Raw genomic sequence first — 27,586 nt, forward strand, 5'->3', positions numbered from 1 at the left:
GTTGCCAAGGCAATTTTGACTTGCAGCATATTTACACATTTGTTATGAATATTAAGTTACCCATGTTTCATTCATTTAAGCATTGGTCACTCAATTTCCATGAAACTCCACAGGGAAATATCATTTTTGGTGGTATGGCATTTGTATGATTGGTATTTCACTAACGGCTCAAATTCTGAATTTTAAGTTTTCAAGATATTTTTGCACATATTCCAATGGTATAATTCCATAAACATCTTAACAGACAAATTTAGAAAATAGAATGCAAAAATAAAATACTGCAGCAGCTTGAAATCTGAAATTAAAAAGAAAATTCTGGAAATACTTGGGTCAGGCAGCGTCTTTGGAGAAAGAAAAGTTGTTCATGTTTTGGCGTGATGATCTTTCATCAGAATTGAGAAAAGTTACAGTTCAAATGTGTTAAGATTCCAAAAAAAGGTGGAGGAATGAAAGCAATACAAAGGAGAGATTAAGTGACAAAATTGATGGATGAAGCCTGATAAAAGAGTGTGGTAAATGCATGAATGAACAGCAAAAAGTAGGTCTGGAGGAGATACAAGGAAATGATGAACAAACATCTGAAGTTACAATTTCCAGTGTTAAAATAAATCAATTTATGCTGGAAGTATACAAATATCAAAACACAAGAATAAGGAGCGGTTGGAGGCTGATTCTTCTTCAGCTTTATTTTCCTGTATTCTACCTATATCCCTATATTTTTCTAATATTCAGAAATCTATTGATCTCTGATTTGAACAAATTCAATAACCGAAACAAAGAATTCCAAAGACCCTCTGAGTAAAAGAATCTTTCCTCGCCTTGCTTATAACTAGCCGATCTCCTATTCTGAGACTTCAAGACTAGAGGAAACCAAATTGATATATACCTGTATATAAAATACTCAGGTACAATCTCAAAGGTTTATATACATCTCCAGAATTAAACAGTCAAATCCTTATACAAGACCAAAATACAATTTGGCTTCCCAACAGTTGCAACTGGATTTCAGTTTCCACTGATTTGTACATAGGCCCTTTTAAATCACTATTTTCCATTCCCTTGCCATTTAAGAATCCATTGCGTTTCTTTTTTTTGTACATTAAAATGGACAACCCCACCTTTTTTATGTTAGATTGCATCTGACATTTTCTCATTCACACACTTAACTTGTCTGTATACCCTTGATGCCTATTTACGTCTTCTTCCCTTCTCATAATCCTATCTAGTTTTGCATAACCAGCAAACTTGGAAATATTTCTTTTGAAACCTTTATTCGTATCCTCATCACTTGTTCTTGACAGTCCTTTGCATCTTCTTTACAATACCCACTGCCATTCAACTGTATCAACAGCAAATTATGAGAAAATATAGTTGTCCCTTTGGCCAAGTCATTGTGGCAGATGGTGAATAGCTGGTGAACCAAGTGCTGATTCCTGTAGCATTTCATTTGTTGCAGCAAGCCGGCTTGAGAAAGACCTGTTTCTTCCTACTTTTATTCTCTCTGAGAACCATTTAAATTCAATAGCATATTTCACCCAATTGCATTTGCTCAACCTTCTGAAAATCTTTCATTTGCATTGTTAATTTGTACACTTTGTTACGAATGCTGCAAAATTTACATTAAGTTACATTAATTTTCCTCTTTTGTACATATGACATTGAAAAGATGGAATTTTTATCTGAAATTGTTGAGCTCCGAATTGAGTTCAGAAGGCTGAAATGTTCCTAGTCAGATGAGGCCTTGTTCTGTATCTGAAACAGAAATAGAGAAATTGAGGAAAGGAAGGGAAGAGTTGGACTTGGACACATGAACAGGATGCAAAGGTGATGAAACTTTATCGTTCAATGCAACCAATGTTCATTACACTGTTGTGAGCCCAAACAACCCCAAAATCCAGCAGCAATAGATATTCACCACGACAAAGGGTTACTTAAGCAAAAGTTGTTTTTAATTATCTTTAAACATGAAAACAGATTCAAACTTTAACTTATCACTATTAACTTAGCTAACCCAAATTAACCCCCTTCTAATTCTAAGTGCATGTGGATGTAATGTGTGTGTAAATTTAAGAAAAGTTCTTTGGTTCACTGTTCAATCTCACTTCTCATTCTTCCAAGTTCTCTGGTTGCAGGCAATTCTTATACTGTGCACAGAATTTAACATGTTTAAAGTTCACCAGGCTTTGGTCCTCGAAATATAAATGTTTATTGCTCAGGAAGGTTCTTTGTAGGTTTGCAGAGAAAGATGTATTGTTCCAGGATTTCCACAACTGAGGTACCACCATTAGTCACCTCAATGTCTTGCTGATGAAACTTGCCCAATCAGGCTTCTCCAGATGATAACCTCTTTCTTTCAGGCTATCACAGTTCATTTCTGTTCCACTTATTCCAAGAGAAACATCAGACAGATAGCACTTCCATCCATCCGCCACTCTGGAGTTTCTGTTTCAGTTCCAACCAGCTTCTCCTGCTTGTTTCAGCTGTGACTGTCCAGTCTCTCTCACTCTCTCTTGCAAAACCCCCTTCTTCTCCAGCAAACGATAGGAGTTAGTCTTCTGCTCCCATCTACTGTTTTTAGGTAGACAAGAACCCAGGAGTGACCTTTGAGTGAGCACTTTGCAGAAAGGTCAGAAGTCTTGTAAAAATGTTCAACACAGATGACCTGTCTCCAGTCTATTAATTTCATGACATCATTTCAATTAGATCCTACTTGTGAAATGTGCATAACATTCTCCATAGTTTCTGTAAAGTCATTGAATATGAATTCTTCAGTATTTCAAATAAGATCTGTTTTAAAGTGTGTGTATGTAACCTACTCTATTTTTACCAATTTATCTCCCAAATAATCTACAAATATTACATCACAACACATCTATAGACCCTCATGACACTTTATCCCATCCTGTATCCTGAAGGATTTCATTCCATTCTCCAAGATTCTCCTCTCCATTTCGCCTGCTGCCTTCCACACCTATGACCTGACTTACATTTTCCAGTCTCTCAACCATGTTTATTTGATTTCTCACACTTGTGCTCTCAAATTCTATCCTCCATTTCAGTACAAGAATAAAGTTTCCCTTGTGGCGGCGCACATCCTCGTGGCGAACCAGCCCTGTTTGTATCTGCACGTGGTGGGGCAGCCATGGAGAAATGATGTTGTCATTGTGACTCCAGCATCCCTTCCAGCGCGCACCCTTAAAGGGGCGCACTGAACTTGAATAAAAACAGTCGTTAACGACCATCGGTGTGGTAGCAGTGATTTCCTTCAGCTCCTGCAATCGCCACACCCTTGTCATTATCTTCTGTCCCACCAGCCTTCACATTTAATGTCTGTCTGGGGCCTCATGTATTGCCAGATTGTGGTCGTGCATAAATTGGAGAAATAGCACCTCTATTCTGCCTTGGCAATCTCCAACCAAATGACATCAATTATGACTTCTCCATTTCATGTTAATTCCTTACCTTGGGCTCTTTCTTTCCCTATCCCTCTGTCTCCCTTCTTCTAGCTCTCAACCCCTTTGCCTTTTTTTCCCTATCAGAGAGTTATCCCTCTTAGCCCTCTGTCCTCTCCCAAATCACTTGTCAGCTGTTTTCTCTTCTCCCCTCCCACCTGTATCCATCTTTTAGCCTGAGCTCATCTCCCTTCTCCTTCCTCCCTCCGGGCATCTGCCAGATTTTCAACATTTCTGACAAAAGGCTCAGGCCCAAAATGTTGTCTGCCTTTTACTTACTATGGCTGCTGTGTGCCCTGCTGAGTATCTGCAGCACTTCTATGTATTGCATTCAAAGGACCATCTGGTAGAAGCTTGACACCTCCAATATAATACCACCCCTTGCTTTTCAACATACTAGAGGGCCGTTGCCTCTGATCTGATCTTGTTCACTCGCCCATAACCATTCTTCTTCTCATGACATCTTGTCCAGAAAAGACTGAGTAGCTTACCTTCCCTTTCATATCTGCACTACCCTCCGCCCATGGATTTTTTTCAGATGAAGCAGCTGTTGGCATGTACTTCTTCCAAAATACTGCACTGCATTTGGTGCTCTTAACGTGGTTATTTCTGCAGTAAGGAAACCAATGCAGAATACATCGTTCAAGATTGATTTTATACCTATATTTACCTGTCACTAACTGACTTCCCTGCTTTTGGCCTCCTACACAATTCTAATCAAAACATCATGCAAACTCAAGGAATAAAGTCTGACTCGGCATATTATTACTTTCTGAATTCGACATTCACTTCGACACTTTAAGGTAATCAGCAACCTTTATTTCTCTCCCTGTTGATGATATATTTGTCATTGCCCAGCAAAACCTCCTCGAGACCTATTTTTTGCTATCACTTTTGTCTTTCATCTTGTTGCTGAAATGTAATTGGCCTGAAGAGTTAGCTTTTACCCTCTTCATAGACGCTGCATGTCCTGATTAGTATTTCCATAATTTTCTATTTTATTTTTGAAAATGTTTGCTATTTACATTAAGTGTTAAGTTAATTGTATAAATTGACACACGGTGTAAAACTGATTTAAGTGCATTGAACCATAGATAACAATGTTTTGCTAGTTTGTTATTATAGATGTAATCATCACACAGTAGAAATGCAATAATTTTCTTACCAAATAACAGCTTCTTCTTTTTCTCCTTCACCTTTTAGGTTCCTTTTACCTTTATCTTTGAAACCTATTTTGTTGGATTGGCCATTTAACTCCCTTCCCCTTTACATTAAATGATTAGATGTACAAAATGTAAAAACTAACATTGTCAGATTGACCTTATTAGTCAAGTTTATAATTGTTGCACTGGTACTGTATGCAAAATCAAGAAAATGCATGTAACAAGAAAATTATTGCAAAATTGTATGTGTCTCAAAAGAACTTGTTCACTACTTCAGTGACATTTGAAGTCCCATCCCACAAGTTAACAGATACAATTATGTTTTAGTTTGATAATATAATGTCTTGATAACATCAGAAAATCACGTGGCTTAATTATAAAGAAAATAAGTTCCAGATTTTGATATTGTGGTCTTTAAAATGGGCAGAGTGATGTCACTACATAGTATAAAGGAAACAAGTTCCTGTGACTTCTTTGTTTTTGGTGAGTGAAGGGATGTTAATTATATTTCTAAAATATTGTAAGCATGCACATTTGTGCCATGAGAAAATTCTTTATTGCATCAGAATGCTTAGACTCGCTATTGAATCCTTTCTTGTTACTAAACTGTTAAACTTTTACCACTCAATTAAACAGTTTTCCTCGTTTTAACTTTTGACCTATGACCCTTTCTCACCCAACTATTGACATCTGGCCATTATTTCTTTTACTGCTTTCCACCCCCTGTTGTCAGATGGACTGTTCTGTTGTCTAAAACACTTGATAGGTGGGCAGGTTTATATAATCCGAGGTGAGTTGCAGTACAGGATCACTATTAGTGGGTCTTGTCTCTTTCATGTGAAAGAACTTGCCAGCAGTGAAGCTGTCCACTATTCGTGCTGGCTTATTAAAAGAGACTTTTACTAATGTTTTTTGTGATCAAGATAAATTATATTGCTGGAACTAGCCATCTCTCCTTAACAAAAGGATGTGGGAAAGTCACAAAGATGAGGAATAATATGCCACACATCACGCTATATAGGATGATATTAGAACTTCAAATATTAATGTTTTTGTAAATTAAAAACCAAGATGCTGCTGGGCCCTGATAAATTTACCTGCTGTGTTAAAATATTGAATGATTTGATCAAGATCTTTGTGAACCTTGAGTTGAAGATAGTTAACATGTTTTTTCTTGCTGAATTATTTTTGAATTAAGTCTGAATTTAACTATTTTATGGCTGTGGAGTAATATGGGAATATTTAATCTCTCTCCGACTCAGCTGAAACAAGCAGTCACTTGCTCTGGCTGAAAAGGAGGGATTCTATCTGGGCTCTAAATGACCACGAGGAGAAATGGATATGGGGCACACACCCAGGACTAATCAGCCTGTGGTGGGCCTGCCTTGACAGAGGGTGTCTTGTGTTTAAAAGGCCAAAACACCCAATGATACCAGGGAATACAACTGAAGATGTGTCCGATACCAGATAATATTCCCTAGTGGTCATCCTCCATTATGGTAATTGAGGAAACTGACCGTACTAACTCTATGAGAACTTGTTTTTAATATTTTTTTTTAATTGGAAAAGGATTGAAATTCTCAACTAACCAATAAATTGGATGATTTAATCACCCAAAAGTTTGAGAGCAAAGAACTATAATTCGCCAGACTGCAAATGCATAGAATTGGGTGAAATGCTGGTTTTGGATCTCACCATTCATTTTACAGTAGCTAATTTAGATTGTTGTCATCATTTTACAATTTTATCATCCAGATTCTGAGATTGATAGCCATGACTTACAAGGGATAGTCTAATTGAGTTCTGTTCCAGCTATTTTGGCTCTGATTCTTCCAGAGCTTGCTCAGTGTCACTTGTTGAATTTTGTAGAAAGCAGAACAGATAATATTTATAGGTCAAGGACTTCTTTGGCAAGCTAGTAAATTATTTAAAATATGTACTAATTGAACAGAGAGAATTTAATTTGTGAAAAGATGGTTCCTTTATAGAGCTAGAGCTAAGAGATGTAGCCTCAAGGAAAGAGATTGGTCATAAAAAGTTGAGATGAATAGGAACTTCCTCCTTCATATAGTTAAGGTTCTTTGGAATTAACCACTCTGGAGACCTGTCGTAGTCGTGTAATTGGACCACATCATGGTGGTTCTGACCTGAAATCTGCCTTCATGCCAGTGCTAGCCCAACTGCTTCAAGAATCACAATTGCCTCAAGACTTTGTTTCTGTGGCTGTCCTACGAGGGGAGCAGAACGTGAGTTAGGTAAACTTCTGGATGATGCCTTCTAAGCCCCTGACCTTATTAGCTCCCTGAAAGTCCTTGATAGCTATTGTGGTCATAGGTAATTTCAAATAATCAGACACAAATGTCACAAATTAATGTAATAATTAACATTAAAGAAATAAAAACATAAGTAAAATTATTTTAAGATATTATTACCATCAATTAAAGCATGATACAATCATTACCCGTAAGAAATTAAAATATTAATGCTTACATAGTAAAGAAATATAAACAAAGAATTTGGCAAAAATGATCAGTAATCATATTCAAATGAATAGGTGCCTGCTAGATGCACCACCTATGGTTAAATGTGAAACTGAGGGGCCTGATTCAAAGTGTATCTGGGCCATCAGTTCAATGTATAATGGAATTGCCAGGACAGTAATAGTGGCAGTGAAAGCCAGCTGTGCCCTCATTTGTTGCTGAACATGTATTGAAGTCTAGAATAGAATGAAGGGACTTTGTAGCAGGTGGCACATCTCCTCAGAGTATCAACCTGGATCCTGAGACCGACCCATCTGTCAGAGACAACAATCCAGCCTATTAAGCCCCATCAGAAATTCTCATATTTTAATGAAATCGCCTCCTTTTTTAAAAAAACTAGTCATGAAAAAAGACCTAAGTAACCTGATTTCTCTCAATCAGGCAGATTTGCCATCTCAGGAAACAATCTGGTGAATCTTGGCTGCACTCTATGACAATTTATATAGTTTCTTTGGTAACGACACCACAAAATTACACACAATACACAGGGGGTGGAGTTACTAGGGCCCATATAATTGTGGTAAGATATTCTTACACCTGTACTCAAAATCTCTTGCAGTATCTCTGCCAGGACCCCTGCAATTTCTGCACTAGCTTCTTTCAAGGTCTGAAGGAATTCTTGTCAGGCCCAGGGGATTTATCCACCTTTATTTGCTTTAAGACAGCAAGCATCTACTCCTCTTTAATCTGTATAAGCTCCATAACGTGACTGTTTGTTTGTCTCATTTCCCTAGACTCTGTGCCAGTTTCCTGAATAAATACAGATGATGCAAAAAGAAAAACCATTTAAGACCTCCCCTATCTCTTCTGGCTCTACACATAACCGACCACTCTGATCTTCAAGAAGATTAATTCTGTCCCATACTATGATTTTGTTCTTAACGTATCTGTAGAAGCCCTTAGAATTTTCCTTCATGTCTTCCAGAGACATCAATCTCCCTGTCAAGAGCCTGTCAAGCCCCATCAGAACTTATTATATTTTAATAAGATCTCCTGTCATTTGTTTAAACTCTCATGAGAACAGACCTAGATAACCTGATTTCTCTCCTTCAGGCAAACCTGCCATCCCAGAACAGTCTGGTGAACCTTGGCTACACGCTTTCTATGTCAAATATATATTTTCTTTGATAAGGAGACCACAAAATTACATGTCCTCTTTTGGCCCTCCTGATTTCCCTCACTTTTCCTGCATTTTTTAATACTCAAGTACTTAACTTGCTCCTTATGGTCTAAATCTGCTATACATCCCTCTCTTTGTCTTAATCAAATCTCCAATATCTCTTGAAAACCAAGGGTCCATATGCCTTTTAACTTTGCCTTTAATCCTTACAGGAACATACAAACTGTATTCTCAAAATTTCATCTTTGAAGGCCTTTCACTTACTGTACACATCCTTGCCAGAAAACAACCTAGCCCACGTCACGCTTCCTAGATCTTTTCTCATTACTTAAAAATTAGCCTTTCTTCAATTTAGAATCTCAAACTGAGGTCCAGACCTATCCTTCTCCATAATTACCTTGAAACTAATGGCCTTATGATCACAGAACCCAAATGAGGTCCCATACACATTCTGTCTCATTCCCAAATAAGAGATCCAGTTTTGCACTCCTTCTCTAGTTGGTACTTCAATCTATTGATTTTGGAAACTTTCCTGAACACATTTGACAAACAATAAGCTATTCAGCCCTTTTACAGTATGGGAGTTCCAGTCAACATGTGGAAAGTTAAAATCACCTTTTATCACAACTTTATATTTCCTGCACCTGCCTGCTTTCTCCTTGCACATTTGATCCTCCAATTCTTGCTGACTTTTGTGTAGTCTATAATACCATCTATTAATGTGGTCATATCTTTCCCATTCTTCAGCTCCACCCATAAAGCCTCAGTAGATGAGCCCTCTCGTCTGTCCTGACTGAACACAGCTATGATATTTTGCCTGACATGCAATGCCACTCCTCCTCCTTTCATCCTTCCCACTCCATCACATCTGAAACAATTGAAGGAGGAACATTGATCTGCCAATCTTTCCCCTCCTGCAACCAAGTTTCAATAATGGCCACAATGTCCTAACTTCATGTACCAATCAAGCTCTAAGCTCATCTCCTTGCAATGAAATACTTCTGTAGCTGCACAAGAACATTATTTCCATCATGCTCAATCCTTTGATTTCTTTCTCTCTATGCAAATATAACATCAGCGTTTTACTCCTCCAGTCCACTATCTGCTTTGGCAAACTGGTTCCCATCCCTCTGCAAATCTAGTTTAAACCACCAGAGTAGCATTTGGTCAAGGTTCCTTTTATTGTCACACATAATATATTAACAATGTAACACGCATGATATACTCCAATAAGGCAAACAAAGTCATCATCAGTATTGCCCAGTGCCCCTAATAATAGAAGAAATCCAAGCAAAAAAAAAAATCACATCATGAGTGTCCATGGATTCACCCTCAGTGCTCCTCGAGCCTCTGCAGCACGCAGACTCCTGTTCGATTCATTGGCAACCCAAGCTCCAGATCCAAACCTACAATACAATCAGGAAGCCTGAGGACTTTCAGGTGCCCTTCTTGCCATCAGCGCCTTCTTGATACCCTTGTTTTCATGAGCCAGTGTCCAGCAGCCTGTGCTGCGCCCGAACACTTTCCCACTCCAGTTCAGATGCAAACCATCACGCCAGTACAGGTCCCACGTTCCCTAGAAGAGAGCTCAATTATCCAAACATCTGAAGCCTTCCCTTCTGCACCATCTCTTTAGCCTTGGGTTAAGCTGCATTATCCTCCATTTTCTAGCTTTTGGCATGTGGTGGCTGTCCTCATATCACAACCCTAGAAGACCTGTCCTTTAACTTTACACCTAACTCCCTGAACTCTCTTTGCAGGGCCTCATCACCCTAACTACCAATGTCATTAGCCCCTACCTGGACTTCAACATCTGGTTGCTTAATCCCCTGCCCTGAAAATGCTATGAACTTGGCTGAGATATGGCAGACCCTGGACCTGGGAGGCAACATACCATCCAAAGTTCTCTATCTCATCTACAAAACCATCCATGTTGCATTTCCTACTTGTCAATATCAGCTATACCACTTTCCCCTCAAAAAAAATTATATTTACCCTATTTTCTGAATGGCCACAGATTCTCAATTCATGCCAGTATTTATCCTCATTCCCTTGACCATAATATTTTATATTTGACAAGATCTCCCATGAGATCTTTCGTTCAGAAAGTCATGAGACATGGGATCCATGGAACCTTGGCAGTATGGATTCAGAATTGGCTTGCCTGTAGAAAGAACAGAGTAGTAATGAATGGCAAGTATTCTGTGACTAATGGAGTTCCGCAAGGATCTGTGCTGGGCCTCCTGCTCTTTGTGATTTTTATAAATTACCTTGATGAAGATGTAATGAGATGGTTCAGTAAGTTTTCGGATGATACGAAGGTTTGAGATGTTGCGGATAGTGTTGAAGGTTGCCATACAAGAAGATATAGACAGGATGCAGAGTTGGGCGGAAAAGTGGCAGATTAAGTTCAATCCAGATAAATGTGAGGTAATGCATTTTGGAAGGTCAAACTTGAAGGAAGAGTGCATGGTTAATGGTAGGACACTTAACAGTGTGGAAGAGCAGAGGGACATTAGGGTTCAAATTCCTACATCTATCAAGGTTGCCTCACAATGAGATTAGTTAAGAAGGCCTATGGTATGCTGGACTTCATTAGTCAGGGGATTGAGGTGATGTTGCACCTCTATAAATTTCTGGTCAGACCACATGTAGAATATTGTGTTCACGTTTGGTCACCTCATTATACAAAGGATATGGAAGCTATGAAGAGGGTGCAGAGAAGATTTACCATGGTGTTGCCTGAAATGGAAAATATGCTTTATGAGGTAAGGTTAGCAGAGATGGGAGTTTTCTTTTTGGAGTGAAAGTCACTCAGTAGAGGTCTCCAAGACTGTGAGAGGAATAGACCAGGTAGATAGCCAAAATCTTTTTCCAGGGCAGGAGTAGCAAACACCAGAGGACATCTGTACAAAGTGAAGGGAGGAAAGTTTAAGGGAGACATCAGGGGTAAGTGTTTTCTTTTTTTATATATTCACAGACAGTTGTGGGTGCCTGGAATGCATTGTTAGGGCTGGTGGTGAAGACTGAAACAATAGAAACCCTTAGACAGGCACATAGATGAAAGAAAAATAGAGGAGATGAAAGAAAAATAGAGGAGATGAAAGAAAAATAGAGAGTTATGAAGTACATTTTTGAAAGGTTGAATGAAACTGGAGCACTCAGAGGAAGACCACTGCGACACTGGGAGAACGTACAAAATCCTAACAGACAGCATGGGATTCGAACCTTGGTCCCAGTGGCTGCCACTGCAATTAACTGTGCCACCCTGTGCTGTAATGTTCTATGATATACCTCATACTCTTGTGAGACCTTTTTGTAAAAGCCTCTGAAAATCCAAATGGATCACAACCACTGGTTATATTTTCAACCAGTTATCCTCAATAAAATTCCAATAGGTTGGTCAAGTGTTTTTTCCCTTTTGAGATTTCATACTGATTTTGTCATATCCCATTGATATTTTCTAAATAGGCTGTTATCACATCATTTATAATAGATGCTCGCATAACACAATGCTGATCCTTGCCTAACAAAGTTCATTAATGTATTTTTTCAATCACTTGATGCTATTCTCCAAACTGAAGGAGCCATTTAGAATCTTCAAATATGATAGATAGAGGCACTATTAATTTCATGGTTAACTCGTTTGGAAACCAGGAAATACTGCTTATGTCCTACCTGCCTCTTGCAATGCCTTTTTGCTGCTTATCCTTTCATATTCTCATAGAACCAGCAGTACATGCAGATATTCATCAAAGAAATGTGGTGCAGCCTTTGATCTTTTTGACTTTATTTTCCCAGTTATTTGTCTTCCAAATCCCAACATTAAGTTCGATGTTTGGAGCAAACTTTTAACTAATGAAATTATAATTGCATCACAATCGCCCTATAAGAGATACAATCTCATTGACTCTCCACTTAGCCCTGGATCACCTAGATAACAGCAACACAAAAATCAGGCTGCTTTTCATTGACGACAGTTCAGCTTTCAACACTGTCCATTAATTGGTCTGTGCAGTCTTCAGTGCCTGACCAGTTATGTTGTCCGGTCCTACCCTTAGTACTGGTCAGCAATCTTCAAATCCTGGGCCTCTGCATCTCCATCTACAACTGGATTCTTGACTTCCTCATTGGAAGACCACATTCAGGACAAATTGGAAACAACATCTCCTCCTCACAGATGATCAGCACAGGTACACTTCAAGGACGTGTGCTTAGCCCACTGCTCTGCTCGGTCTATACCCATGACTGCATGGCTAGGCACATTTCAAATGTAATTTACAAATTTGCAAATGACACCACAGTCGTAGGCAGAATCACAGATGGCAATGGAGGGAGATAGATCAACTGGTTGAGTGGTGCACAACAACCTTGCACTCAACATTAGCAAAACTAAGGAACTGATTGGGGACTTCAGGAGGGGGAATTCAGGAGAACACAAACCAGTCCTCATCAAGGGGTCAGCAGTGGAAAGGGTTAAGAACTTCAAATTCCTGTGTCACCAATGACACTTACAAATTTCTACAGATGTACCATGGAGAACACTGGCAAAACAAGCTAGGTCTGTTCACAGGGAGATCTGGGGTGGGGTTGCAGAGCAGCGCTACAAGACCTCTTTGCGACTACAGACTGGAGCCGTTACTGGGAAGTGGCCACATACAATGGTCATGTAAACAAAGAAGAGTACATGAACTCAGTGACTGACTATATCAGCAAGTGCATTGAGGATGTCTCTGAGAGCAAGTGCTTCACAACCAGGGCTAACCAGAAACCATGGTTGGATGCAGACGTCTGGACCCTTCTTAGAGCTTGTGCTGCTGCCTTCAGTGCAGAATGGCACTAAGATCAGCCAAAACTGAACTCTCCCTTGCCATCGAAAGGCAAAGCAGGGGTATGTGCAGAAGAACCGCAGACGACTGTGTGATACTGATGACACAATGTGCATGTGGCAAGGGATCGAGACCAAAACAGATCATGCAAACCCTGCCAGTTAAGGACAATGGCACCTCCCTTTTGGACAGACTGAACATCTTCTATGCATGGTTTGATGAGAACAGGATGAAGCGAAAGAAAGCTCCAGGCCCCCATGATGAGCGGGCCCCCTGCATAGCTGTGGCTTATCCAAGGTGAATTCACAGAAGGTGGCAGGACCGGACAACATAACTGGTCAGGCACTGAAGACTGCACAGACCAATTAATGGAGGTCTTTAAGGACATCTTTGACATCTCACTGCAGCAGTCCATTGTTCCTGCAGGGTTCTAGATAACCACCATCATCCCAGTACCCAAAGGAGGGACAACAACAGGCCTCAATGTTTACCACCCTGTGCACTGACCTCCATTATTATGAAATGATTCGAGCACCTGGTGATGGAACATCATTATAGCACACCTTCCAGAGACAATGGACCAATTTCAATTCACCTCTGGAAGAAACCGTTGCACAGATGATTCTATAGCCTCGCCCCTTCACGCCATCCTGACCCTCCTGGATAATGAATGGCGCCTCATAAGCCAGGCTGCTGTTCATCAACCTCAATTCAGCATTTAATATGATCATTCCCCAGAAGCTGGTGGAGAAGCTGTCCTCATTTGGACTCAACTCCCTTCTCTATAACTGGATTCTGGGCTTCCTAACAGAAAGCCCACAGTCTGTCCAGGACAGCAGCAGAATGTTGAGCACTGTCACGCTGAGCAACTCAGGGCTGTGTGCTCAGCCCACTCCTGTTCATGCTACTACAATGCCAGATCCAGCTCCAAGTGTCATCAAGTTTGCAAATGACTCAACAGTAGTTGGCAAGGATGAGTTGCACTACAGAGAAGAGGTGGAAAATCTCATGATATGGTGCAAAGGAGATGATCATGGACTTAAGGAGGACCTGTAATGGAGAGAGTGGAGAGCACCAGGTTCCTTGGAGTTCATTTAACTAGTGACTTTTCATGGACACAACATCTCCTCACTTGACAGGAAAGTGCAACATTGACTACTTCCTAAGAAGACTGAAGCGGGTAAGTTTACCAGCCACATTACGTCATCCTTCTATGGGAGCTCTATTGAGAGCATCCTGGCTGGCTGCGTTATGGATACTGCAGAGAAATGATCAGAGGTCAATCCACAGGACCTTAAGAGTGGCAGAGAGAATCAATGGTGTCCCTCCTCTCCTCTCCCCTCCCCTTTCCTCCCCCTCCCACTCCCCCTCCCCCCAACCAGGATCATTGTGTGATGAGGGCATGCAAAATCATTGAGGACCCCTTCCACCCTGCATACAACATCTTTCAGCTGCCCCTATTGAGAGAGACACAGGAGTATCAGAATCAGCACCAACCAGCTGAGGAACAACTTCTTCCCACAAGCAGTGAGAAGGCTGAATGACCAAAGGAACTGCTCACACTAACCATCCAAGACTCTCATATTCATGAAGCAATACTTATTATGTCTGGTTGTGTGTTTTGCACTGAGGACCGGAGAATGCTGTTTTGTCTAGTTGTACTTGGCCAATCAGATGACAATAAATTTTACTTGACTGGTTGCATCACTTTCTGGTATGGAAGTACTAATGCACAGAACAGGTAAAGACTACATAAAGTTTTGAACTCAGCCAGCACTATCATGGGTATCAGTATTCATTCCATTAAGGACATCTACAAGAGGGTGTGCCTCAGGAAAGCAGCCACTATGCTCAAGGATCCCACCACTCAGGCCATGCGCTTTTCTCACTGCTGCCATCAGGAAGGTGGTAAAGGAGCCTGAAGATGAACACCCAATGGCACAAAGCAGCTTTTTCTCCTCTGCCATCACATTTCCGAATGGACAATGGACCACAGACACGACCTCACCTTCCTCTTCTTTTGCAATAATTTATTTATATTTAAATGTAATTTATAGCAATTGTGAATGTTGCTGCAACACAATAAATTTTGTGACAATAAATTCTAATTCTGACAATGGGGCATCATTACAGCCATGGAATTTAATTGGTGAGAAAGACCAGTAATTGGTGAGATTTTAGTTGGATCGAAGCAGTTAATTCATGAGTTGCACTGAGGAAAGTGCTGAAACCTGGTGGTTCTTTTAAGCTTATAGATAGGAGTCTCAAACTATTTTCAGGTTTAGGTTCCATTTGACTACTACTGGCAATCTGCAGTCATCAAACTGATATTAACCAGCTACTCAATAGTTTTGAATAGCAGAAAAATCACCTGATTTCTCCAGGTATGGCCTGTTTTAGAGGAACAGATGCCAAGAAGGGGAGAAGGGAATAATCGTGAGTGGAAAGTTCCTTCAGGCTGCACAAATAACATTTTTTAAAATAATCTCTGTGACCTAGAACCATCTTTTTAAGGATTTCTTGTTTGATTGCTCAGAACATTGTGCAACTGGAGACTGATTTTTCTATTCTAATTTGTATGGAAAAACGAGGTATTCATTTTCAGCCAACTAGTTGGCTAGCAAAGTTACCATTTAAGAATTGGAGATTTGGAAAAACCAAAATGGCTAAGAGAACACAGCAGGCCTATTAGATTCAAATTGTTGAAGGGAAAAATAAATGTTACTGTAGACCAGTTTCAATCTACTAATTTCTGTACAATACTATTTTGCTGGAACGTTTAACAGAAAATAGATATTTTTTCCCCTTTTTAAAAATTTCCATTTGCTTTGGTGCACATAATTGTTAGTAAGCTATTATCATTATTAATTCAAATATTTAAATAAAATGTAAAACTGATTTCTGTTAATGGTTCTGAGAAGTAATTTAGGGGAATTTCATTCTAGTGCAGGACCATCATTAATTGGCACAATCCATTTCACACAGGCAATAAATAATAAATGAAAGTTACATGGGGTTCTGACATACAATTGGATAAAGTAGATGATTTGTACAAATAAAAACTAAATTATCAAATGTGAATTCCTGAACAGAAATGTATCAAGAATAAAAATAAAATCATAGTGCTGGACTATCGTCTGTCCTTAGTTAGATTGGTAAAATTGGAAGTAAAACTAATTCTTTTCAGAACAAGATAGCAGTCAACTATTAGAATCACCAAAATTCAACTGGCTGTTTCTCATACAGGATCAGTCACTATTTAAGTATCAACAAATTGTTCACAACAGTTGCCCAATGATACAAAATTTAAACAGAAACAAGAAAAGGAGAGATTGTTATTCCAGCCATTGCTATATTTAATGTCCATCCCATGCCAAATTGTTTTGATGGCATTCTCTGTGCTCCCTGTTACTCCTTGTTCCCAATTCATTTTCATTACCTATGCTATCTTTTAGACATATCCTTTCATTTCTTCTATATATGTATATTCCGTTATGAAGACTGACTAGTATGCTTACCAAGTGTCGTGGCTAGTGGAAGCTTGCTAAGTGTTTGTTATTCGTAGAAATACTATGATTATAAAGGAGAGGGATTTTTTCTTACTTCTGATGCCTCTTTTGAACCCATTTTCTTTGCAGACACATATGTCAAGTTAACATTGCTGAATTCTATGGGTCAGGAGATGTCCAAATGTAAGACGTCCATCCGCCGGGGGCAACCGAATCCTGTGTACAAAGAAACATTCATTTTTCAGGTAGCACTATTTCAGCTTTCCGATGTGACACTCATACTGTCTGTGTATAACAAAAGAAGCATGAAACGCAAGGAAATGATTGGCTGGATTTCATTAGGCCTCAACAGCTCAGGTGAGGAAGAGCTGAACCATTGGACTGAAATGAAGGAATCAAAAGGACAGCAAGTTTGTCGGTGGCATGCATTATTGGAATCATAACAGATGTGCTGTGGACTGCAGAGAGCTTTGCCTCAGGGGTTCAACACAATTTGTTTCAGACTTTTTCTTAACCGAACCAACGGTTGCGGAATATGATTGTTGCCTCATTGTTGGCTCAGCTCAAAATAATGCTGGATAAGAAATAACTTAATGGAAAATGTGAGGGAACACAATTTCCTGTATAATGTGTACTGTTTACTATCAATGCAATGCATAGGATGAGGCACAAAAATGTATAGAAAATTAGAGAAAAATTTTAGTGCTTGAAAAACATGACCTCAAGTATTTTAGTCCTTAGTTAAGGTTATTAAGACCAATAGCAGTCATATGTTGCAATGAAGAGGAGTAGAAATTCATTTAGTTTGTAGTATGAACTGCACAATATAGTAGTACCAGTACATTGTATTCTGGCTCAAAGACTTCCTATAACTTCAATGAAGTGAATTTTAGAAGCAGAGCATAATTTTCTGATGTCATTATGCAGTATGTTTAACTATAGACTGGGGGTGAATTTCTAGCCTAAAATGCTTGCATGACATTGGAATTTAGGCTATTCAATAGCAGAAATTACCATATGACAAATTATTTTGGTGATGCAGAAATACAGGCACATTACAGGAAAGGCCTGTGGCACTGAAATTTTAGCATATCATATTTCAGAGATTTTCAAAGATAAATGTACAAATATCAGCTTTTAATATTTTTATGCCTTAGCTTCACAACAAGCATATGTCTTTGTTTTCAAACTGAGTGGCTTTTTAACTTCCTGCAGTTATTGGTTGGAAATATAAAGATTGAAAGCAATCACATTCAAAACATAACAGCAATCTCCGGCACCACAGAAAGCAAGTACAATAATCCTTCTTATTGGTCAGAAACTAAAAGACTATAATGACTAATTACACACACCAAAATTTCCACTCTCACTTTTATCTGTTATCCAAAAAATGTGCAGCACTGAAAATGAATAAAAAAGCAAATGCTGAAAATCTAAAACAAAAAAAATTAAATATTTTATGCAATGCTATTACAGCGCCAGCAATCAGGGTTCAAATCCAGCACTGTCTGTAAGGAGTTTGTATGTTCTTCCCCCGTCTGTGTGGGTTTCCTCTGGGCACGCCAGTTTCTGCCCATCCTTCAAAATGTACGGTGTAGGTTAATTGGGGTATTTTGACTGCACAGGCTTGTGGGCCAGAAGGGCCTGTCACCACGCTGTATTTCTAAATTTTTTTTATTTTAAAAATTAATTCAGATCTGAAATCCTTTATCAGAAATTGCAATAATATTGCAACTATAGCCACTTACTAAAATAAATAGTTATATGGCGTACAATGGTACCCCTATGGCTGACATATTGATGAACCACTTAATCCCTACACATGGATGCTGTAAAGAAAAAATAAGTACAAATTATGATACGTGTCCTTAATAATACCAACTCATACGCAGTGATAAATGCAATTCCTACTAATCGGTCATGAGAACAGAGCATCTTCTATTTTAGAGGAAGGCATTATAGTTTTTTGTTGGATGGGGGTGGAGGGATAGAGAGAGCGCAATTTTGATAGCATTCATTTATCCAGTATTTGATATAGCAGTTGTGTAAACAGTGTAATCAGCTATTTAAATTCTCTATGATACATGTGTCCCTAATAATACCAGCTCATACACAGTGACGAATGTGACAGCAACAGTTCTGTAATTAATCTATGAGCTGCCTCAAAATATAACAGGAGGAATTTTTTTTTCCCAACACCAGCATTGTTAATTCTATGAGCACAAAGCAAATTCATACCAACATATTGCAATACATGTAATTTTAGGGGACCAGAATCAGATTTAGTTTAGTTTTATCAGAGCAATTGAAATGGGATAACCATTAAAAAATGAACTTTAGTATATTCAAACAATGTCGGCATTTCAAAAATTCCAATTTATTCTATAATCGGCTGCATTGAAATAGGGTTCATTTCATATCAGATTAACAATAATTATCAAAATTTCAATATAAATAATAAAACTTCAACATTTTGTAGTTTGATATATTAGGCAGTAGTTTCCTGGATGCTCATCGACTGGAGCAAGGCAACTTCTTTCAGCTCTGAGAATTCAAGATGATTTTAGAGCTATTAAAATAAAGATTAAAAGCTCAGCAACTGCTGTCAGGCCTTTTTTGGTTTGTAAAGGTACCAACATTAGGGAAATAAATACATTAAAAATATATGGTAAAAACATTCAGTTAGTATTCAGTTCAATCTTGCAAAAAATTGTGATAGGTGGTACAACATAACTCAACTAGAAACTATGGTCCATGAACAGGAAGAGATGACAATACTTGACTGATCCCACCACCCTCCCAGTAGTAACAGAACACCATCAATGGATACAAGTGAACATTGTGTGTGAATGTCCTATCACAGAAAATCATTCACTAACCTGAGGTAATGAATTAAATATAATAAAACAATCCCTAAATGATCACCACATTCACTTTGTAAAATTTTCTGTTGATCAGAATTCATTAAGGTAAAAGTAAAATTAAGGCGAGCTCCTGGCAGTTTGAATCTTGGCACGAGGAAGAAATGGGTTATTAACACAAAATGTTTATTCACAACATTCATAAAATTTGACGATTGCTTCATGGTTTCATTATGTTATTGATAATTTGACAACACAAATATAAATATTCTGCACATTGAAATAGTACAGAATGATATTTAAAGGTACTTATACATCCTTTAAAATGAACATAAATCATTACCAAGTCAGAATAGACAGGCAAGAGCAGGGTCAGGAAGGACCATGGAGTGGTTAATACTTTGCTCTTTTTGCTTAAGTACATATTCCAAGAAACGACTTTCTCATCAGAACTGGTCCCAATACTTAACAGAGTACTATGCAAAAACTATTTGCATTCAGGTGCAGTGAGCAGTAATGGTATTATGTCCGCAGGTACGAGGAGAGGGTATAATATTCAGCAGGTTCTGCAAAAAATTCAAGAAAGACACCAGGCTAATTATCCTTCACAATAATTACAGGTAAAATGACAAAGACAATTGCACTGAGCATAAACAAAAGGGCATATTCTCCTTAGAAACCAGCAGATGCTGGGTTAAAGAGGCTGTCAGGAAGCAGCCTAACACCCAGTTTTGGGGATGAATTATCTGAGTATCAGGAAGTTACTGCTGGGAGATTCTAAAGTTGAAAATGAGCAGTTGAGAAGAATTGTATATCAGTGAGAAAAAAAACCATACTGACAAAAACCTATGAAATAAGAGAAAAATACCAATATTGCAAAATAGAATAGGCAGGCTATTGCAAGAAAATAAGACAATGCAGTGGGAATTGAAAATAGATAAGGAAAGAAAGATAAAGACAGAAATTATTGAATGACATAGATGACAGAAATAAAATTAAACTATAACATAAATTAAGAGAATTGAACCTGCAGGCAAAGTAATAATTATTGTCACCCTTCCACCAATTAGATAATTGGTTGTAGAAAATCTGCTGGCAAATTATCTTTTCCTTGCATTTCATGTCCCAAAGGCAGCAGATTTACCATAAAAGAACATAGCGTCTTTGAAACTGCAAGAGCTAGGCAGCAAAGAAATACTTCTGCTGAAATAGTGTCAGGATTTTCAATTTGGAAAGATGTTCTGCTGGGCTTCCACCTCAGTTGAGCTGCTTCCTTATATTTGATTGTAGAGATATGGTTGCAACCTCAGGTTTAATTCCTGAAGATTTGATCCTATGGCCTTTGATTGCATGCCGGTAGATTACATAATACTGCATAGTTATTGCTTAGACATATGGCATTTTAACATGTAATATTGCACCACCAAATACAAATGACATTTAATTCAGCCCAATAACTCCTATAGTCCAGCCCACAAATTTTAATTTAAGGGAGAGGATGCACTGAGACTGGCATCAAAGTTGACCAACTTCCCTTAGTCAATCACATTGTTCAACAACTCACATCTTTATCAGCTTAAATGAGCTCTTCCTCACTCAGTTGTATTTTCTCTCTTATTTCTGCCTCCAATTGATGTTGTTTTTGTCTCCAAACTCTCTCTCTCTGTCTCTCTCTCTCTCACTCTGTGTCTCTGTCTTCATGTCCCTCTGCCTCTCTCCCTCTCTATCTCCCTCTCTCTTTCTGTCTCTCTCTCTCTCCTTCCTTATTCAGAATTTCCAGATAGTTCTCATGTGACCCATTCTTTCTTCATAGCCAGCAAATAAAGTTCTGAATAAAATGAACACCTGGAGGACCCCAACAATCAGTTTGCAGGTCTCAGAAGCCATTCTTGGGGAAAAAAACCACCGTTTCAGTAACCTCATGCCAAAAACAGGAACGTTATTAATCTCAAAGGCAGCAGGAATTCATGGGCTGTTAGGTTCCAGACACTTTGACGTTCCCCTGTCCACTAAACCACAAGGCAAATTTTATATTATAAAGATGCCACAGAAATAATAACTTGTTGATAACAGAGGAGAAAATGTGGATGAGAGGGCATAAAATGTGGATGGAAATAGTAATATTTTTGTAATTTTTATGTTTATGATAGTCATCTATCAATAGCACATGATTCCTTAGAGATACATCATTACAATAAGAACTGAAAGAATAAAATTACATTAAAAATAACTAGAAGATGGGATAAGATTATTCAATCAAATGTGAAATACTGACAAAAGGAGAAAAAAATTGGAAAATGTATATTGAAATGATGTACGTGGGAACAAGATAATAAACTTATATCCTGAAACAGCAGGTAGATGTTACAGTCAGCTGAATATGCTGAATGGGAATTTTAAATATTTTAATGCATTTTATGGTCTTGGTAATGAAAGAAACGTTGAAATATAAATATTCTAAGAAATAATTTTTTGGAAACATGTAGAAAAAATATTGCAAAAAAATAATTAAATGTAAAAGGAAACATGAGGGAAGTTTTGTTTTTAAAATGTCTCATAATGCGTGGTGAAAATAAGACAAAGGAGACTTGTTTATCAATCAGCCTTTCATCTCTGGGAGTTGGACCAAATCCAGCTCAGGTTCATGGGATGAAAGCTTTGCTTGCCTGCTAGCTGTAATGGGTCTATGCATAAATGAAGTTGGGCAGTCAGTCCAATTCCTCATGAGGATGTCCTCACAGCACAAAACTGCTCATCATTTGCATCACGTTGGCAAGGCTCCCACTTAGATATATGTAGGAAAGGTTGTTAGGTGGAATTCGAAATGATACCCTAATGCAGCAGGGGAACTGCATTTTTCAAATGTTGCAGTGCATTTTACAGAGATTTGTGAGGTATTTACCAGAAATAAATCATACAGTTATTATTTGAGAGCGATTAACAAAGTGGGCAAAACTCTGAATCCTTGTTCAGCACAAAGCTCACAAAATAAGTTAGATTTGAAAAGAAGACCAATAGTTGAATGTAATCAAACCATAATCAAAAGATCGGGAAAGAACAGAACTGAATCAAGAGCAGAAAGGAAAAGAGCGCAATCATTTTAAAAACTGAAATAAGAAATGATGAAAGGAATAAGGAAATGACAGTGATAAATATGCACCACTACTGATTTCTACCATTGGAATTCTGTGCAATTTCTAATATTCAATCTTATATCATTTGTGCCTTTTCATTCAGATCTGAGTCTCACTATTTAGTGTCACCCTTATATTAAGGGCAGTAATAAATTTAATATCCTGGACATACCAAAACCACGTTATATTGTTTTTTTTATTGGGTTACAAGACTATCAAATAACAAAAGTCAAATAAATGAACAAAATTTTAATGGCAACATAGATCCATAGACCACTCTAACCCTTCTAGTCTGTGCTGAACTTTTTCTTCCTAGTCCCACTGACTTGCACCCATTCAATATCCCTCCCATCCATGCACCTGTTCAAATTTTTCTTCAGTTAAAATTGAGCCTGCATTCACCACTTCAGCTGGCAGCTCATTCCATACTCTCACCACTCTCTGTGTGAAGAAAATTTCTCCTCATGGTCCCTCTAAACTTCTTTCCTTTCACCCTTAACCCATGCCCTCTGGTTTGTATCTCACCTAACCTTAGTGGAAAAAGCCTACTTGCATTTACTCTATCTATACCCATCATAATTTTGTATACCTCTTTCACATGTCCCTCATTTTTCTTTGCTCTAGTCCTAACCCATTTAACCTTTCCCTTTAACTTGGTTCCTCAAGTCCTGGCAACATCCTAGTAAATCTCCACTGCACTCTTTCAATTTATTTGATATCTTTCCTGTAGTTAGGTGTCTAAAACTCCACACAATACTCCAAATTTGGTGTCACCAGTGTCTTGTATAACTTATGAAGGCCAATGCTATCTACCTGTGATGCCACTTTCAAGTTTCAAGTTCAATTTAATTATCATCCAATTGCACACTAAAACCTGCAAACACCATTCTCCAACCCTCGGTGCAAAAATATGCAAACTCACAACCAGATATAACAGACATATAGACAAGCAATACATATGCAGAAAAAAAATATACATATATTAAAAAAAATATTTAATAAATAGACTCACAGAGTTAGTGTGAGCAGTTCACTTCAGGGAATTACATATCTGCATTCCCAAATCCCTCTGTTCTACTGCAGACCTCAGTGCCCTACAGTTTACTATCCATGTCCTACCTTGCCTGAACACATTTGACAAACTCTAAGCCATCCAGACCTTTTACAGTATGGGGGTCCCAGTCAATATGTGGAAAGTTAAAATCACCTATCTCAACTTTATGTTTACTGCAGCTGTCTACTCATTTCCTGCAGATTTGCAATTCTCACTGTCTATTGGGTGGTCTACAATGCAACCCTATTAATGTGGTCAAACCTTTCCCATTCCTCAGCTCAATCCATATACCCTCAGTGGATGAGCCCTCTAACCTGTCCTATCTGCGCACAGTTGTGATAATGTTCCCTGATGAGCAATGCTACTTTTTTCCCTTTCACTCCACCCCCGCCCCCCCATTGCATCTGAAGGAAAATTGACAATATTTTGAAATTAACTTTAGTTACAGTGCCTTTATGCAAATCCTGAGAAAATCCGGATGAATTATAAATAAATTTCAAATAAATTCTTGTCTTGTAAAAATCATGTTAAAGTCAAATATCCAAGCCATATAGTAACTATCAATTGTACCTTAATGCATATTCTAGTACAATTTAAAAATTAAATTAATCTTACAATTATAAGAAAACACAATTGTTAAAAAGACAATAAAGATAATTAAAATAATTTAGAACCTTTGGATGAATATGGTTATTGCACAGAATACAGCTCCGAATTTCCAAATTAAATTAGAGTATTTTAACAAAACATTTGCAATGAAGAGTAACTGCATACACCAGTAGACTTTAGCCAAACTGGGCTGAGACAAAAAAAAAGGCAAACCAGGTTATCCACACTTGTTTTTTTTTTGTTGCTAAGCATCTAAAAGTATGTCACCCACCTTAGTCATTCAGAGACTTAATAAATATATCATTAGGGCCCTATTTGAATTTTGTAAGGAAGCTGCATTGGCCTCTCTGCTAAGCAAGTTATCAGCTGCCAGAATGATTGAAATTGAGAGTGAAATTGAAACATTAATTTATATGGGTCAGGAGGAGTTTTTTTTTATTGGGATATAGGTTTCGTATGCAAAGTCAGTTATTTTCTGCTAATTTTAACCCTTGACCTGGCTATTTGAATGGATAGTTAAGAGTGATCCACGTTGGTCTGGATTTAGGATCACCTATAGACCCAGGTATGAACAGCAGCAATTTTACTTCCCAAAAAGATATTAATGAGCCAGCCAAAATAAATGGAATAAACTGAAAATACCGTTTACTAACATACTGTGCAGACCTATTTTAGAATGAATTTATATACAAAGGTAACTTGTGGCTAATGTTACTGATGTTAGTTAACCGTTGTCCTATCACACAAACAATGCTTGAAGCCTCCCATCTTTCAATGACCCTGTTCCATCTTGCAGTTCCATGCACATCCCATTCCCCTCAACCAGCTGCAAATCATCCCTTTGCCATGAGCATACCTTTACTGCCATCAAACAACTGTTTCCTGCTAATGGTGACTGTGCAAATGACCACCAGCAGGTGGAGTTAAAAATGCTAAAGGTCTTAAAGACGGGTCAAACGGCGTGTTTTGCATTCAACCCAGTGCCTCTTCTAGGCCCAAAACTTTTTAAATTACACTAACACAGAAAAAAAAACTGATACTAAAGTAGTTATCTTTTAAAATGATCAATGAAAATAATCTCTTCCTTATAATGGAGAATACTGTGCACTAATTTGCTTTTGGTGTCAGAATTACTCCAGAAAGACCATGTTTTAAATTACTCTGACAAGAAAGGGAGTAATTATATTTTTATATTCACATCTATTTTTAAAAGTCCTGGCATACTGCGCCTAATCACCGATTTGACGTCATGAATGCAATAACTAAGTAACATTGTGGCTTGTGTTATTATTGTCAAAAACAGCTTCAACAATGCACACACCACACATAAAATGCTGAATCCAGCTGAAATTTTATACTGAAATACAGATTCACATTATACAATACTTGTGTTCTCTCATATTTTAATACCGACAAAACACCGATCTTATCGGTGCCTTATTTTTATCATAGTTCTAGTCTTTACAATTGTGTGCATTAGGAATGTAAATCTAAAGATCTCTCTATTACACTTATTTCTGATAAATTTATATAGATTTGCTGTGGAATCCAAATGTTTCTAATGGCTTCAATTTAACAGGGACGGATTTGGCAACCTGAACAATGTGCATGCTATTTCATTTTACATTGTAAATATTATTTTCAGATTATACCAGGTTATTTTGCATTTTTCTTTTGCAGGACATGTTGACATTGATTGTGAAGAAAAATAGAATTGTTAAGTTTGGTCTTTCCTTTCATCGTTTTGATTGGACTATGATGGAAGAGATTGCAATTTTTCCCAATTTTAAAAGAGAGCAATTGTGAATAGGGTACCTTATTAAATTTCACTATATTCCAACCAAATACATTGACCAAATCACTTTCATCAGTTGTGTTTGACAAATAGGATAATGGAATTAAAATGTTGCAGGTACACTTCTGATACTAGGGCTCCTGTTGCTTCTTTTTGACAAAATAACCTGTCAAAAAAAAAATATATATATATACATATATCTGTATTCTGGTTATATGGGATGGGCATATTATCAATATCAACATTTGGTGTGTTTGCATTTTTATTTTTAAAGAAATTTGCCTTAAGCATAATTTCAAACAAGGAAAAACTATTTTCAGTTGGTCGTATCCCGAAAGATACGAGATACCAGGAAAACTTTTGCAAAAGTGATTTTATTCATCTAATCTATCATTGGAATGTACAAGGCCTCAATACACTGCACAATTTCCTACACAATTTAAGATAGACCATGAGCAGTGAAAGCAGAGCACACTTTACCCCACTGGTGACTTCCTTAACAGAATATTTCTGTATAGAAGAGATATAAATGCCTGCATTGTAGACTAGTGGCAAATTCTGGGCTGGGTGTTAGTGGAGGTTTTTAGTGAGCAAAACTTTGATTGCTTTGTGAGAATGAAGAATTCAGAAAAATGAGTTTTCCCTATGATCTGCCAATGTTAACTGTCTTGATCCTTTAGGTAGGGCACCTGACTGATAGCTTTCTGGGCAGTGAGATGTGAAAGGATAATCAGAGAGTTCAGAGAAGGGTGAGGTAGCCCAAGATTACAGTGTGTGGGTAGCCAAAATGTGTTGCAGACAGATGTTATTAGGTGTGGAGGAGTAGGGTGTCATAGTTTTCATCTTCTGTCTATGTTCACTGGTGGTTGTGGAATCGATTGAGGTCTAATGGTAGACAGAGAGCAGATGGTGGTCAGTGGAATTTCTTGAACATACGGGAGAAGGTACATTATGGGAGGAGAGGATAATGGGTTTAGTCAGTAGCTTGTTGGGCCAGACAGAAAAATTACTGCTTTTCCAGGCCCTCAAATGGTCCTTAGGCTTGGGAACCCCAGGTGCCTGCAGGTAAAAGTAAGTAGTTAAAGTCGACCTGGTTAGTGTAGCGGTTAGCAGTATGCGGTTACAGCGACAGCCATTGGGTGCAGGGTTCGAATCCAGCGCTGTCTGTAAGGAGTTTGTACATTCTCCCAGTGTCTATGTGGGTTTCCTCTGAGTGCTCCAGTTTCCTCCCACCCTCAAAAACCCTCAGTGGTTGTAGGTCCATTGGGCGTAATTGGGCAGAACAGACGAGGGCCGAAAAGGCCTATTACTATTGCTGTATGTCTAAATTTAAAAAAAAACACTGCCCAGTACCTGCAAATACTATTTTAAAATTTTAATTTCTTAGATGATCACAACCTACCTGTTTTTGAGAAGTATATGAAGGAAATGCATTAAAATGTCTTGAGAAGTAAAAAAAAATAGCATGTTGCATGTTACATTATATTCCCATAGCTAAATATTGTGGGCTTCACTGAGAA

The 27,586-nt window shown here is 38.1% G+C and overlaps 1 protein-coding gene and 1 long non-coding RNA gene across 3 annotated transcripts in view; one reads left to right on the plus strand and one right to left on the minus strand.

Moving 5' to 3' along the window:
• The window catches only part of LOC138760527 (synaptotagmin-14-like), a 158,630-nt gene extending 140,972 nt beyond the window's left edge, over positions 1-17,658 (plus strand). Inside the window, exon 7 of the mRNA XM_069931173.1 lies at positions 16,743-17,658. Within this exon, the coding sequence (XP_069787274.1) occupies positions 16,743-17,056 (314 nt within the window). The 3' untranslated portion in view covers positions 17,057-17,658. The remainder of the gene's footprint in view (positions 1-16,742) is intronic.
• LOC138760528 (uncharacterized) lies at positions 1,274-16,826 on the minus strand. 2 transcript variants are annotated; one of them, XR_011355683.1, is made up of 4 exons: positions 16,708-16,826; positions 6,763-6,843; positions 3,944-4,061; positions 1,274-1,752 (listed from the first exon to the last, which is right to left on the minus strand). It is a non-coding gene; the product is annotated as an uncharacterized lncRNA (long non-coding RNA). The 2 variants fall into 2 exon arrangements; XR_011355682.1 differs by lacking the exon at positions 6,763-6,843.
• Positions 17,659-27,586: the final 9,928 nt, after the last annotated feature.

Source organism: Narcine bancroftii, chromosome 4 (assembly GCF_036971445.1).
Source record: "Narcine bancroftii isolate sNarBan1 chromosome 4, sNarBan1.hap1, whole genome shotgun sequence".
Lineage (NCBI taxonomy): Eukaryota > Metazoa > Chordata > Chondrichthyes > Torpediniformes > Narcinidae > Narcine > Narcine bancroftii.